General features: G+C 33.0%; 1 protein-coding gene across 4 annotated transcripts in view; it reads right to left on the reverse strand.

The window, feature by feature from the left end:
• GPATCH2 (G-patch domain containing 2) overlaps positions 1–14857 on the reverse strand; it is a 459123-nt gene that overhangs the window by 123304 nt on the left and 320962 nt on the right. For all 4 annotated transcript variants that reach the window (XM_074309180.1, XM_074309179.1, XM_074309182.1 and 1 more), the window contains one exon: positions 10387–10454. In XM_074309180.1, the coding sequence (XP_074165281.1) occupies positions 10387–10454 (68 nt within the window). The remainder of the gene's footprint in view (positions 1–10386; positions 10455–14857) is intronic.

The following is a 14857-nucleotide window of genomic DNA, read 5'->3' on the forward strand; positions in this document are numbered from 1 at the left end:
GTTAACATTATACATTATGCTTTAAATCCAGCTCTGCTGGACATGTGGGTTTTATGGAGTCATTTAGCTATCCACTATATTGCGAATCTTAATAGTTTTGAAGGTGATTTAGAAGAGAATAGAAGAAAAATTTGCATATGGAAAAAGTATGGGTAGGGTAGGGAGAAAAGAGATCTTTTGTCTTCAAAGGTGAAGATTGAACTCACCTCTGCTACTTTAGCAATGGAGCATCTAGTTAGAAAGATTGAAAAAGACAGAGATAAGTTTTTAATGGAAGGATTTCTGTGTGGGGAAAATTGAGTGGGAAACAGGAGGGAATCTTTTGTTCAGGGGTACAGTTTAGCTCACCTTCCCTCCCTCCCCCCTGCCTCTTTGGAGGTGGAGTGGGGGGAAAGGCAGCCACATGGAATCCTCTCTCTCCCTTCCTCCCCCCACTACCTGTGTTCCAGTCAGTTTTTTTTTTTTAATCAAATTGTAGCCACTGTGATTTAAGTTAATTGATTGAATATTTGTTCTTTTGATACATAATGATTTCCTTGATTAAGGAATATGGTCATAAGTGTGATCCATAATTTCATAGGGCTTTTTCTAAAAATTTAATTCATATTTTAAAGAATCTTTCAGATTTTCTTATGTGGTATTAGGATATTCTGTATAAGTTTTAATTGAGTATCATCCTAAGATTATTTTAAAGGGTCTCTGGAAATAATAGGTTTTTTTTTTTTTTTTTTTTGTCCTTTTGAAAATGTTTCTGTTATGGAGAATATGAAATTTGGGATATTTGTCTATGTATTGGGTATTTTAAAGCAAAATGATTTTTATGTATAATGTTCACTTATGAAACTGTCTATGTAAATATGAAAGAAGTGAACTTACTGAGACAAATTCTTACTATTATAAATATAAAGTTATGGTAAATACCTATTTGAAATTTATCTGAAACTCTGGTTAATGGGATATGTTATTAGAGGTAAAATTTCTTGGGCTTATAGTTAATATTATTTGGGAGTTTTAAAGCTCCATTGGGACAATTATCTGGAGCAAAATTGGGTTAAAATGGCTACTTATCCTGTATGAATTTAAGGATCAGTTTTGATTGCTTATATTATTATAGTCATATCCTTGCATTTTTTCCTCCTGGGACTGATTTCTATAATCAGAGCAATGGTCAATTGAAACTGTTAATGCAATTCAATTATACCATACCTTGCTGTTTCCAATCTGGTTGTATGTAATCATTATATCCTAAATACTTGGCCAAATAAAGTGTTTAGTCTGGTTATCTATATGTTACTGGATATTGTGTCTATTGATATTCAAGTGTTTTAATTTTTTTTAAGTTTCTAAATAATGAGAGGATAATTAACAGTGGTCTGTGAGACTCATCTCCTTCACATAGGAAGCTGCTGGCCAATCTATTTTGGTTTCCCCACATCTTGTAGCAGTCCTTGTGGACAAGTCTCTCTCAGACTGTTCTAACTTTGTTAGATTTGTGGGGTTTTTTTTTTTTTGTTGTTGTTGTTGTTCTAGATTTTGGTCAAGTTACAGATATTGACTTGCTTCTGAGACCTAGATTAGCTTTGATTGTCAGCACCTCACACCCACACCCACCCCCCTCCCTGGACTGAGCATCTCTGCCTATCTTCAGCAGAAAGCAGTTTTTGAATGAGACCTAGTGTACTTTGGACTAGTATGGGGAATTTGGGAATGTTTGATGAATGGCTGATTGGGTCATCTATGATTGTGTTATCTATGATTGTGTTTAAGATTTGGTTTGGAAATTGCTAAAATTGTGCAACTATTGCTCTTATGTTTGAGGGATTTTTAGGAAATGCTAATGTACTAGTCTGTTATGGATAGGAATTTTGATTCACTCTTGGAATTTACATGTGGGATGGTTATTTAATAATTCCTTTCCTTGAGAAAAAAATAGCAAACTGGGGAAACTGGTGGGATTTTTCTCAAAATACCTGAAAGAATGGGAAACCCTAGCTCTTATTCACTTTGCCTTAGGCACTTCTGCCCCACCCCCTATCTCACTAGTTCAGATTTAATTAGAAATCCTTTAAACAGTCCCTTTCATTTTTATTCCTTGCTTAAATTTATTGGAATATGATTTGCTGGTTATCCTTTAACTTTGAAATCTTTTATTCTGTTGGAATTGCCCTGGCAAAAGTTTGGGGGATTATTTTTTAGAAACATCCAGAAATCAGACACCTATCTCAGGACTGGCAGTTTCTCTGATTTGTTTCTTCACTCCTGTAACCTCAGTTCCTTAATTAATATTTCAGCATTCTCAACGAACCTTGCAGTTTTGTATCAGGCCTCTGAAAGTTTGGGGTTGCCTGCTTTGGTCTAACTATGTATAATCTACCCAGAAATCTGGATGTTAGTAGCAGCTCCTGTTCTATAAGTCCTTGCATTTTTCTAATTTTATTTTGGTTTCATATAGGGTTGGTCAAAATTATGGTGCTAGAACTTTCAGGTATCTAGAGGAAGGTGATTCAATGATTTGAATATTCAGAAGAGAGAGTGTGTGGAATATTGTGCCACAGTTCCCTTTTACTGTCCTGACTCAGTTTCCCTAATTGTCCTAACTCAGTTTCCCTAAATTGTTCTGCCTCAGTTCCTAATTGTTCTATTCAATTCTGCAATACCACCCCTCCCTCCTAATCATGATGATTCAGATAAGGAATCTTTCTATCTTAGGCATCATCAGAATGTTGGGTGCCTCTTCCCATTCTGTAATCCCAATTTATCAGATGTCCCCCATTCCTCCCCCCCAACCCTGTCAAAACCAGATTGATAGTCCTGTTCCAACTCTCTATGCTCTGACTTCATCCCTGCCTTGGTCTACCCCTGTAGCTGAGCCACCTGCACATACATACACACACACATATATACATATATGTATATATATATATATATATATATATATATATATATATATATATATATATACACACACACACACACACACGTGTGTGTGTGTGTGTGTGTGTGTGTGTGTGATTGAGAACTCACATTGCTGCTGGATTCTTGGAGACAATAGTCTCATTCAGCTCTGGGACCAAATCATGGATCCATTTGGTCCCAGTAAATCTCTCCCTTTTAAATAAAATATTATAAACTCTCAAATCTCTATCTTGCCTCAGTTTCTTCAGCATTACAGTCTGGCTTAGGCTTGAAAAGTGACCAATTTTGAATAAGGAGACAAGTTTGACACTGTAATTATCAACAAGTTATTTCATTTTTGTGTTTAGTTTCCTCATACTTAAAAGTAAAAGGAAAACAATACTTGTGCTATCTACACTTCATAGGGTTGTTGTGGGGACAGTGTTTCGAAAGAACTATATAAAGTAAGTTATAGAAAGTCATTCTTTATGTTTTAAGCAAGGGCATAATGTCATCAGGCTTATGCATTAGGAAATTTACTTTGTGGTATGAAAGATGGATTGCAAAGAAGAGAGAATGTCACCAAGGGTCCTGACACATAGTAGGCACTTAATATTTATATTATTGGGTTGGATTAGATGTTGGCCATAGAAATGTAAAGGAAAATAATGCATGTAAAATATTTTAGAGTTAGAATAAAGAAGACTTGAATGGAGACAGGAGTAAAAGGAAAGGTTATTGAGGACCAGTGAGAGGAAATAGGAATATCAGCAGGATGAAGAGAAGGGGTTACATGATAGCTTTACTCAAATGCAGAAGTAGGATTAGATTTCTTTTGCTTTGGCCTAGACAGTAAATCTAGGTGCTATGGGTAGAAGTTGGAGAAGGTTATTTCACTTTGATATAAGGGAAAAAAATTTAAAAATTAGAATTATTCAAAAATAAAATGGGCTGCTCAGAAGGCAGTGATTTTCCAAACATTGAAGATCTTTAGGCAGATTGGATGACAATGTATTTGTGATGTTATAGAGAAGAATCTTGTTCATCTATGAGAGGGTTTTGGATTAGGTAAACCAAAGTCCTTTCTAACTATCTGATCTGTAATTTTATCATTGGGAGAATAATAATATCATCTAATGAAATGGAAAAAGTAAGAAAGAATACATCTAAGGAGGAAACAATGAGTTAAATTTTGAATGTATTAAATCTCAACTCTGTAGGCAACATATTCAGATCAAGAAATCCTATAATCATTATCTTCTATATAGTGAAGTGTTCCTAAAAATAAATAATATAGAGAGATTGTTTTCCTCTAGGACTATTTAATACTAAAGGCTAGTGATGATACTGCAAAATCAGAGCACAGATTTAGACTACAGATTAAGTTGCCCTGTGAAGGGGGAAGAGGAGAAAGAGAAATGAAATTGAGTTTCAGAGATACTTTTTCCTACTCTGATAAAACATAAGTGCCTTAAAAGCAAGATCTATTTCACTTTTTCTTTGTATTTCCATGGTACAGCACAATGCTTGACACATGGTAAGCAATTAATATGGGCTTGTTAATTCATTTATAGTCAAATATTAGAGAAATAATGGGGGGAAGGGATTCCCTAAACTTTGTCATGAAGTGGAACTGGCACTAAATTAATTATATTAGAAAACTGAAAAGTCCCCATTGGTATAGTATGGGAACTATCCCTGGTCCATGACCACAGATCCACTGCTTAATTTTATGATGTGCTACATAATAACATCATGGAAATAACATTTTTTATGGAATTGGATATTGTAACAAAAATCTCAATATATTCAAAGAATTTTTATACCCAATCATCCCACTTAATATATGACTGGCATATTTTAACTTGTAATTTATAATGCTAATGAGTTCCTCTCTAAGGTTACCTTGTAGCTACTTTGCATGTATCTTGTTTATATCTTTTTACATACATATCGTCTTCCCTGTTTGAATGTAAACCATTTGGGGATGGGGATTTGTTATAGGGTTTGTTTTTTTTGTTTTGTTTTTGCTTTCCTTTACAGTTAGCACGTAATTGCCTGACACATAGAAAGGCTAATTAAAAGCTAATTGTTTGATTGGTTATGAAGAATTCTAGTGAATCAAAATCATACTAACAATATTGTGAATTATAATGTAATAGTATCAATCATTGGACTATTTATTTGCAAAAACATTTTCAAGTTTTATTAGTAATATTCCAATAAAACTTAAAAAAACCAGAATGGAAGTACTGTTTATGTCATGCTGACATATGGTCAATCCATTGAATTAACATACATCCATACATTTCAGACAGGACTACAAATATAGCTGGGTCCATAATGTTACAGGAAAAAGAGAGTGAATTACATTGAATTTGGGAAGTTGAGTAGTGCTTTTAAAAAATTATTATTTCTATTTTTCATGTAATTATTATTATTATTATCATTTATTGATATAACTGTTTTTTAAAAAACCTTTCCTTCATAAGGAAAATGAACAAACAAAATAGCTGATTCTGATAGTTTAAAATTTTTTCTCTTCATTTATGTAAGATCTCCTTTTAAAAAATTTAGACAATTTAGTTTTCCTATTAATTTTTTTTTATTTTAATAAATAAAAAAAATTAAAGTTACATTTCTTAATTCAATGGTCTTTTCTGTTTTCAATTTTATTAAACCCATTCAAATCAAATGCTGCCAAGATATATCAATTTTACCTTTGTAACATATCAGAAATAAGTTTTGGGTCTAGGCATTTTTCCTAGATGTCCTGCATGCCTGAAAAGTTCTCTTTCCTTAGAGTCACATCCTGGCTGCTCTGACTGTTATCAAATTCCAGCTAAAATTCTACCTTCTACCTTGACTTGCTTTTTGCAATCACTCTTACTTCTAGTGTCTTTGCTGAATATTTTCTGAATATCTTATTTCTATATTTTTTTCTATTGTATTTTTGTTGCCTTTTGCCTTTCTTTGTATCCAAATACCTATTCAGTATTTATATCCAAATGTATCTTTGTATTCCATATATATATAGTTAATAGGCACTTAATACTTATTGACTAATAATTTCAGAATGTCTACTTTGTTATTTGGCAGGGATTTTCTACACTGACTTATTGCATGCCAAATATGCCTTTTCTCTCTTTGGTTGGTGAATGTGTTTAAAGATGATGTTGCTGTTATCAGCTGTATCTTTATCTGTATCCTTATCTTACAAGTTTTGATATTCTGCATGATTTTTAAAATTTGTTATTAAGGTTTTTTTATTTGTTTTATTTTTTTTCTGGATTTATTTTTATTTCTGGATGACTCATAATTCTTAGATGATCTTTTCCCATTTTAAAAAAAAAACACTGTTACTCATATGTTCTTCAAATATTTTCTTTGGATTTTTTAAAAAAAAATTTCCTTCTGTCCCAGCATTTTTGTGTCCTATTGTCTTTTTTTCTTCCTTAAGTAATTTTATTGTTTGGGGCAGAATCTTTGGTTTTAGTTCTAAACTTTTTTACTCTCTAATTGAGGCCTGACTACCTCCTCTTGATATGCTTCTAATTTTGGTTGTACTTTCATTCACATTTCCTAACTTACTGGTTATAGTGGGAGTATTGGAATACTCTTGTTTCCCATTGTTCCTTCTAGAATCTCTATTACCATCACTCAATATCTTCTCTGCTGAGTTTCATTCAGTCTATATCTATCACCCAGTCAAGATTCTAGATACTGTCATTCAACTACTTCTAAGATATTTTCCTTCTTTCCTCAATGCATTCAGTGCCTCATGTCAAATCTTTCCTTCCTTTGAAATCTATCTTCAAACTAGGGAACTTCCACATGCATACTGCTATTTCTCAAATACTTTTTTAACTTCTCACTTCTTCCTAAATTTCCTATAACTTACTTTACCCTTCTTCCTCAGCTACTCACAGAGATTGCCATATACTTGATCTTATCAGTGTCAATTGTCACACTTCCATGTTCTAAAACTCCACAATTCCTTTATTTGATCACAGTATATTGTCATTCCATCTTTCCTTCTGTTTTGTAATCCTTTACCTTGTTCTTTGTTCTCACTATCCAATCCTTGAACCCCCTCTGTCTTTTCCAGGTCATCAGTCTTGCACTGGCCACTTCTCTATCTTGAGCAGGTTCTTTAAAACTACCTTAAGTCTTGCTCTTCATTCCACTATTTAGTTTGCAATGGCAAGCCTCAACCTTGGCAGTCTTCTACCATCTACTGTCTTTGCTCTTGTGAGAGAGCTCCTTTCCAGCAAAAGCTGGAAAAAAATATCATGAAACTATGCTGATTAGGGGTCTCTTACTTCAAGTAGGCTCTTGGTGTAGTGAGACAATACCATTATATCTCCTTAATGAATTCACTCTCATTCACCACAGAAGATTTTCTGAATCATTTTTTCTTTTTTTTTTTTAATTAAAGCTTTTTATTCTCAAAATATGGATAATTTTTGAACATTGATCCTTGAAAAACTTTGGGTTCCAATTTTTCCCTCTCTTCCACCCATTCCCTCCCCTAGATGGGCAAGTAATACAACATATGTTAAACATGGCAAAAATATTCATTAAATCCAATATACACATATATATTTACCTCTGCACAAAAAAAAAAAAAAAAAGATCAAAAAGGGAAAAAATGAGAAAGAAAATAAAATGTAAGCCAACAACTACAAAAAGAGTGAAAATGCTATTTTGTAATTCATACTCAGTTCCCATAGTCCTCTCTCTGGGTGTAGATGGCTCTTTTCATCATAAGATCATTAGAATTGGTCTGAATCATCTCATGGTTGAAAAGAGCCATGTCCATCAGAATTGATCATCATATAATTTTGTTGCCATGTACAATGATCTCCTGTGAACCATTTTTTCTCTTTTAAAACTTCCCATGACTCTGCCTTCTACCCTCTCAGCTGTGTATTTTGTATCAATGTTTCACTGGAAAAAATGAGGTCATTCATGAAGAGGTCATTCTCTTTTCTAGCATCCTCTAGCACTTATATATCTTTTTCCTCTACTTTTGTACATATCTCACATGAAGAATTTAGTCTCTTCTTGCTAAAAAGCTCTACATGAATAACTGATACAATACAAGCATACCTTTTCTGGTATATTACTCCTTAAAACATTCATCCTCTCCTTAGTTTTCAATCTCTTTCTGTCTACTAATTGCTTTTCTCTGCTGCCTACACCCATATTTTCCCCATCGTAAAAAAACAAAAACAAAAACAAACAAACAAAAAAAAAAACCCATTCTTCATTCTAATATCTTTGAGAAGGCCATCTTAGTTGGCTTGCATTGTGTTCATTTTCTATAGTCTGGCTTTCAACTTCATCATTCAACTGAAATTTTTCTCTCCAAAGTTAAAAATTACCTCTTAATTGCCTAAACTAATGGCCTCCCCCCACCCACTTTTCTATAGCTTTTGACATTGTTAATAACATTGTTTTTCTTGCTACTCTTTTATCTTTAGTTTTTTGTGAAACTGCTCTTGTCTGGGTTCCCTTCTCTTTGCCTGCTCCTTTTTAGTTTCTTTTTGCTGGATCTTCTTCAAGGTAATACCTTTTAACTATTGAGCACTCCTAGGTGCGATTACCTCCTCTTTTCTTCCTCTATAATAATTTACTTGAATCTTATAAGGTCCCATAAATTTAATTATCATCTCTATGATGCTCAAATCTATTGATCAAGCCTTAACTAATTGCCAATCTTACATCTCCAGTTGTTAATCAAACATCTTGAATTTAATGTCTCACATTCAGCATGTATAAAACTGAACCAAATTTCTACTCAGCAGTCCAAGTGATCTTTCCAAAGTACAGATCTATTACCATATTACCCTTCTTTCCCTCATTCAATAAAGTCCAGTGCCTTCTTATCACCTCCAGAACCAAATATAAAATCATATTTGGCTTTTAAAGTCTTTTACAACCTGGTACCTTTCTATTTTTGCAGTTTTCTTACATTTAATTTCTTTCTAGTACTCAACTATAGTGACATTAACCTTTTTGTTTTTAATCAAGACATTCCATCTGTTGCCACTATGCATTTTCATTGCCTATCCCTATAACTAGAATGCACTCACTCCTCCCATCTACCTCCAGTTTTCCTTGCTTCAGGGAAGCCTTAAGTCTCAGTGAAATTCTCACCTTCTGAAAGGTTTTCCTGGACCTTTTAGCATTAGTAATTTCTAGTTATTCGTAGGTTACATTTACCATCAAATTGGGTGATTTTTTTTGAAGATAGGAACTATTTTGCATTGGTTTGTATCCCCAGTATTTACTGTTGTTAATACATAACAAGGGCTTGATAAATGCTTGTTGACTTGAACTCTGGGTGAGTCTTATTGATTTTTTTAAGAATTCCAATTTCTATAATTAAAAATCATTTTTAATTTAATTATCTGATTTTTTCAAACATTTTTGGGCTTCTTTGAATCATTACATTGTTCTAGGAACTATTGCAGAATTTATTGTAATACTTTAATTTCCACAAAAGGCAGACTCCTTTGTTGAATCATTGTTCATTGAAATATCTCCCTCATTTGATTTTCTCAGGTAACTTTTAATGATCTGTAATACAGGCTCTGATGATTTTACTATTATTTTCCTGCTATGAATGTGATTATTACCACTAGTACTTTTGCTTGTGTATATTCTGTAATTAAAGGCCTCTCCCTCAGCCTCATGACTGACCTGGGAGGGCACAGGAATGGCTTGGGGAAGAACATCCTGAATCACTGCTGAGATGAAGCACTCAGAAATTGTTACAATTTGGTCCCTCTTTCATCTTTCTCAATGTTCTTATGTTGACTGCTTTTTTACTCTGATACAGGATTAAATATCTGCAATCAGTGCTACATCTTTCTGGTCCCCTTTCAAAAGTGGAAAACACTTCCATACATCAGAAGCTCTGTATTTTTCAACAGTATTCCCTTTCTTTTTGAACTTTGGGTTGCTGATCTTAATTAGCTATGGCTATGTGACTTGGGCTTCCTACAGGACTTTATCCCTAAGTCCATGTCTAAATTAAACCTGGCATTAGGGATGCAGTGCTTTCTCGTCAGGTGCAGCCACATATTCTCTATCTATGTGTGGATTTGGGGATGCAAGGAGGAGTGAAAGAGAAGAAAGAGAAAGAAGTATGCTTAGATTGAAATGCCTGTGTCTACTGAGCTGTTCTTCTTCTTGTTTTTTTTTTTTTTAAAGAATTATCCTGGATTGACTTCTATTATATTCTTTCTGTTGTTGCTAGTTTGCTGCACTTTGGGGTACTTTTCTTGATTATTTGAGATTTTGGGGGAAAAGCTTTATTCTAGATTACTTCTTATTCCACCATATGCCCTCACTATGTAATAAACACCTTTTAAAAGATATTCAAAGTTACTACTGTACATATGAAAAGAATCAGAAGACTGAAAAGACTATGTACATATAGGTCACTAATAAGGATATACAACAAAGACAGAGCATACTCACTCATGGTGATGTGAATCAGGGGAAAAGTGAACCATTCTCTTGTTACTTACTGGACCAGATGTAGCCACCTGAAGAGATTAAAAAATGAAAAAAAAAAGATATAAAAAGATTTGTAAAAAGACAGTAAATAATAGGAGATTATATAACTTATAAAATGAATAAAATAACAGAGAAAAAATGTTCTAAAAAAAGGTTCTCAGTGTAATGAGTAATTACAGAATGAAATTCCAATCATTTCTATGACTTAGGTATTTACTGTTTTTGTGGCTTATAAATAGTAGTTTGGGACTATTTTTTAAAAGTATATTTTAAAATGATGTGTTATAATATTGAGAACCAAATCATTGGTCTCTTTATTTGAGAACATTGTTCCACTAATCATATATTTAACTTTATTTGGAAAAAAATGGTTTTACTTAATTAGATTTTTGTTGACCAACCTTGTATTTTATAGAACTATATGCATAGTTCATATATAAATATAAGTAACACCTATTATAATGCACACATTTAAATGCATACACTAGCTTAAATCATCAAATGTATTCTTTTTTACATATTAAAAAAGCTAAGATATAATGTATATTATCAACCTGCTTATAAAAAACAAAATGGATTTCACAAAGAAAAAGAAAGCCTTATTTTTCTATTCACAGACTCAAATCAAACCATTAAAAGAAGTTATAGAATCAATTTAGAATTAGAATGTCCTCTGATTACCTAATTCACCTGCATTCCTTATAAAACTTTTACATGTTATTAATTAGAAAAATTTGTGAGATCCACATATTACAAATCCAGAAATATTAATATTGTGCAATGCAATGAATGAATTTATTCTCACTGTATCAGAGCACTTGTTTTCAAGTATGGATTCAATCAAAATTGTGAATTTCTAGTATTGTCTGTTATACTCAGGCCAACATCCTCTAATTATAGAAGTACCTCTTAAGAAATAGAATTCATTTAGGCACGGTAATACAATAGCTTAAAAAAACCCCTAAAGAATACATCACTGAAATCATATTGCCTTTCATTTGGGTAAAAAAAAGTAATTACAAAGAGGCTTCAAAATTAAAAAAAAAATAAAACAAAACAAAAATAAAAACCCTAAAACATTTTATGTATTCAGTGCTGCTGATGCTAATAACCAAATGGTTACTTGGGAACCATAGGTAAACATGTGGCTCAACTCCAAGACTACCTCCAGTGTTCATCTCAAAATGAGGTTTTCATGCTATTCCAGGGGGTATCCCTGGCATACAGTAATCCATTTTCTACACTGTGGCTGTGAGAAAAGCCGTTCGGGCCTATGTCATGCTTTGTTACAGGTTCATGATCACATTATCTCATGGTGGACCTGACACTTTTATTCAGTTTACAGTATGTTCTGTGTACAGGCAACTTATTTCCTTTGCCAGGGCTGCTGACAACCTTTTCCACACTATATTAATCTTGTTTACTGACTTTATCTTGGTACAAATATCAGAAAACTGAACTTTTTATCTCATGGAAAAAATAAACAACATGTTGACAGAAGCAGAAGCTATTTTCTGGACTCAAATTGCTTGTTTACCTGCAGCAATACTTATGGAAAAATGTTTAAGTCTTGATCTGGCTTGAAAAACATAATCCAAAATTTAATAAATGAAGAAATCTCACATGAATCCATGTGACAAATTGCCAGGTGAAACAATATATCTGAACATAATACTACTGAATTTGTAATTAATTTATACAATAATATAAATGTAAGCTTTCAATCTGGTCACAAACAATCAGCTGGTGAATTTCTCAGATTTCTCATATATATATATATTTATAAATGTAGTGTGTGTATATGTATATTTGTATACACACATACACATATATTTCAATTGTAAAAAAAAACTACAAAAGATTTACAGCATCAAATGAAATTTTAAAAAATATTTCTATCTATTTGATCTTATTATAGTGGTTTTTTCTCATAGTAAATTGAAGTAATACTGTACTGTTATTTTAAATTCAATTTTTAAAACAATCCACAAAGTTTTATTAAGCTTTACTATGGTCAGGCATTGTGCTAAGTTCTGCGATACAAAGAAAGCCAAAAACAAACTGGGCTTTCAAGGAGTCTCAGCTAATGGCAGAAATACATACACACAAACACAGACATAAATAGTAAGTAAATGAGAAGTAATTCGTAAAGGAAGGAACAAGTAGTATGAGGGGACAGGGACAGGAAATGATCTTGCAAGTGGGATATTAGAGGAATTTTGAATTTCACTCAGGTAAAATTCATGGAGTCTAGAGGCAGATGTAATTTCATGTATATGGAACAGCAAGAAATTCAATATTTCTGAATGTAGAATATGTAGAGGGTGAATAAGTGGAGAAAATTGGAAAGGTATGAAGGGGCCAAATTTGAAGAGCTTTAAAAGTCAATCAGAGCTGAGAATGGTAGAGTACATTCATATTCACTTCTACAGGAAAGACTCAGGCTGGCGGATTGCTTGAGTTTGGTAGTTTTTAGATGCAGGGGTTCTACACTAAGTCTAATACCAATAAAATGATCCCCAATCAGCACTGGGATTGATTGCAAATGAGAGGAAAGAATGGTAGCAAAGAGACCATCTAGGATATTATAATCTAGGCAAGAGTTATAAAAACATCCTGAACAAGAATATTTGCCATGGACATGGAGAAAAAGAAGATATAAAAGATGCTGTGGAAGGAGACTACCAAGACTTGGACATAATTAGACACAAAAGGTTAGGGGAGAAGAAAGCAACAAACAGCTGTTACTGGGAGTGTGATATTCAATCAGGGAAGATCAAAAACATTTCTGTTAAGAAATAAGAAAGAGCTCAGTGGGATTGAATAAAATGTATCGCTACTAGATTATTTGGACATAATTCTGTGACTTATCCAAGCAGCTTTGCCAAGAAATGAAAAAGCAGAATAGGACCAAAAGTCAAAATTTCAGTGTTCAAGACCATGGAGGTTATACAGTTTTCAGTAAACATTGGTTTGTTTTTCTTTCCTCTCCAAATCTTTGTGACCCCGTTTGGATTTTCCTGGTAAAGATACTGGAGTGGTTTGTCATTTCTTTCTTTGGCTCTTTTTACAGATGAAGAAACTGAGGTAAAATGAGCTAAATGACTTCCTCATAGTCACTGTTACCTAGTGTCTGAGACCAGATTTGAACTCAGGAAGAGAAATCTTGATTCTAGACCCTGTACACTATTCACTCTACCGTCTAGCTGAATGAAAGGAATGTTTAAATTATGACTTCATTAATATGGTCAACTGAGGGAGAATGGAAACGAAGGCCACAAGAATTCACAAACTGGGTCAGGATATGATTTGGGAATTTGCTATCCAAAGGAAAAGGTGGTATAGTCTTGTTCGGAAGTCTGTTTTGATGAAGGCCTTAAAGAAATTCTCTAGGGGCAGCTAGGTGGTGAAGTGGATAGAGCACCAGCCCTAAAATCAGGAGGACCCGAGTTCAAATTTGACCTCAGACACTTTTCACTTCCTAGCTCTGTGACTCTGGGCAAGTCATTTAACCCCAACTGCCTTAGCAATAAAATAAAATATAATAATCCCTAATATATACTGGGAATCCAGTTCTAAGGATACTATGACATATTAAATTCTGCTGAAACTTGTTAAAAAGTGAAGCACTACAATATGATGGAAAGAGCACTGGATTTGGAATTATTAAAAATTAATTTAAATGCTCATTTTCCTCACTTGAAAAATGAGTATATTAAAGTAGATGATTTCTAAGGTCCTTACTATCTATACTAAATCCAAAGATTCTAAAATAAGTAGAAGGGCTTTATGGTACAAAACTATCTTTTGCTTTAAAAACAATTTAAAGCACTATTCTTTGAAAGAGTTTAAATAGTTTTAAAGAGACTAACTAACTATGTTGGGTATAAAAAGATTTTTCTGAGGCCTACACAAAGATGGTGTTTTCTCTACTGCTACTGCAATATGGGAAAAGCGTAGGGTGAAAAAGATAGAAGAGAGGAGCAAGTCAGGTCATGGAATATCTTAGAATTTTTTTTTAAACTTCTCACTTCATGACACCCTCTGAAAGCCTATTTTAAAACTTTTAACTAAATAATCCATTGAACTATAATCTAATAAAGTTCTATTTTAATGTCAAGCAAAATTATTAATCCTGGTAAACAGTACAGTAAAATGAGATATTTAGATTTTTCCAAAAAGAGATAGTAATCTTTTCTGAGGAATGAAAAGTTAACAAGTTTATGTTACTCTGAATAATCCTGTGAGGATTATCAAGCAAAAAATTAACTATTTTTGGCCAGAACATATGAAAGAACAATTCGTTGTTGAGGGAATAGCTACTTTACAATCTAATCCTTGATATTTATTACCGCTTTGAAGACAAGTATTTAGATAATTAGCTATCATTTATCACAAAACTAATCTTACACATTAAATCATATACTTTTCT

This window comes from Sminthopsis crassicaudata, chromosome 4, assembly GCF_048593235.1.
Source record: "Sminthopsis crassicaudata isolate SCR6 chromosome 4, ASM4859323v1, whole genome shotgun sequence".
NCBI classification, from domain to species: Eukaryota; Metazoa; Chordata; class Mammalia; order Dasyuromorphia; family Dasyuridae; genus Sminthopsis; species Sminthopsis crassicaudata.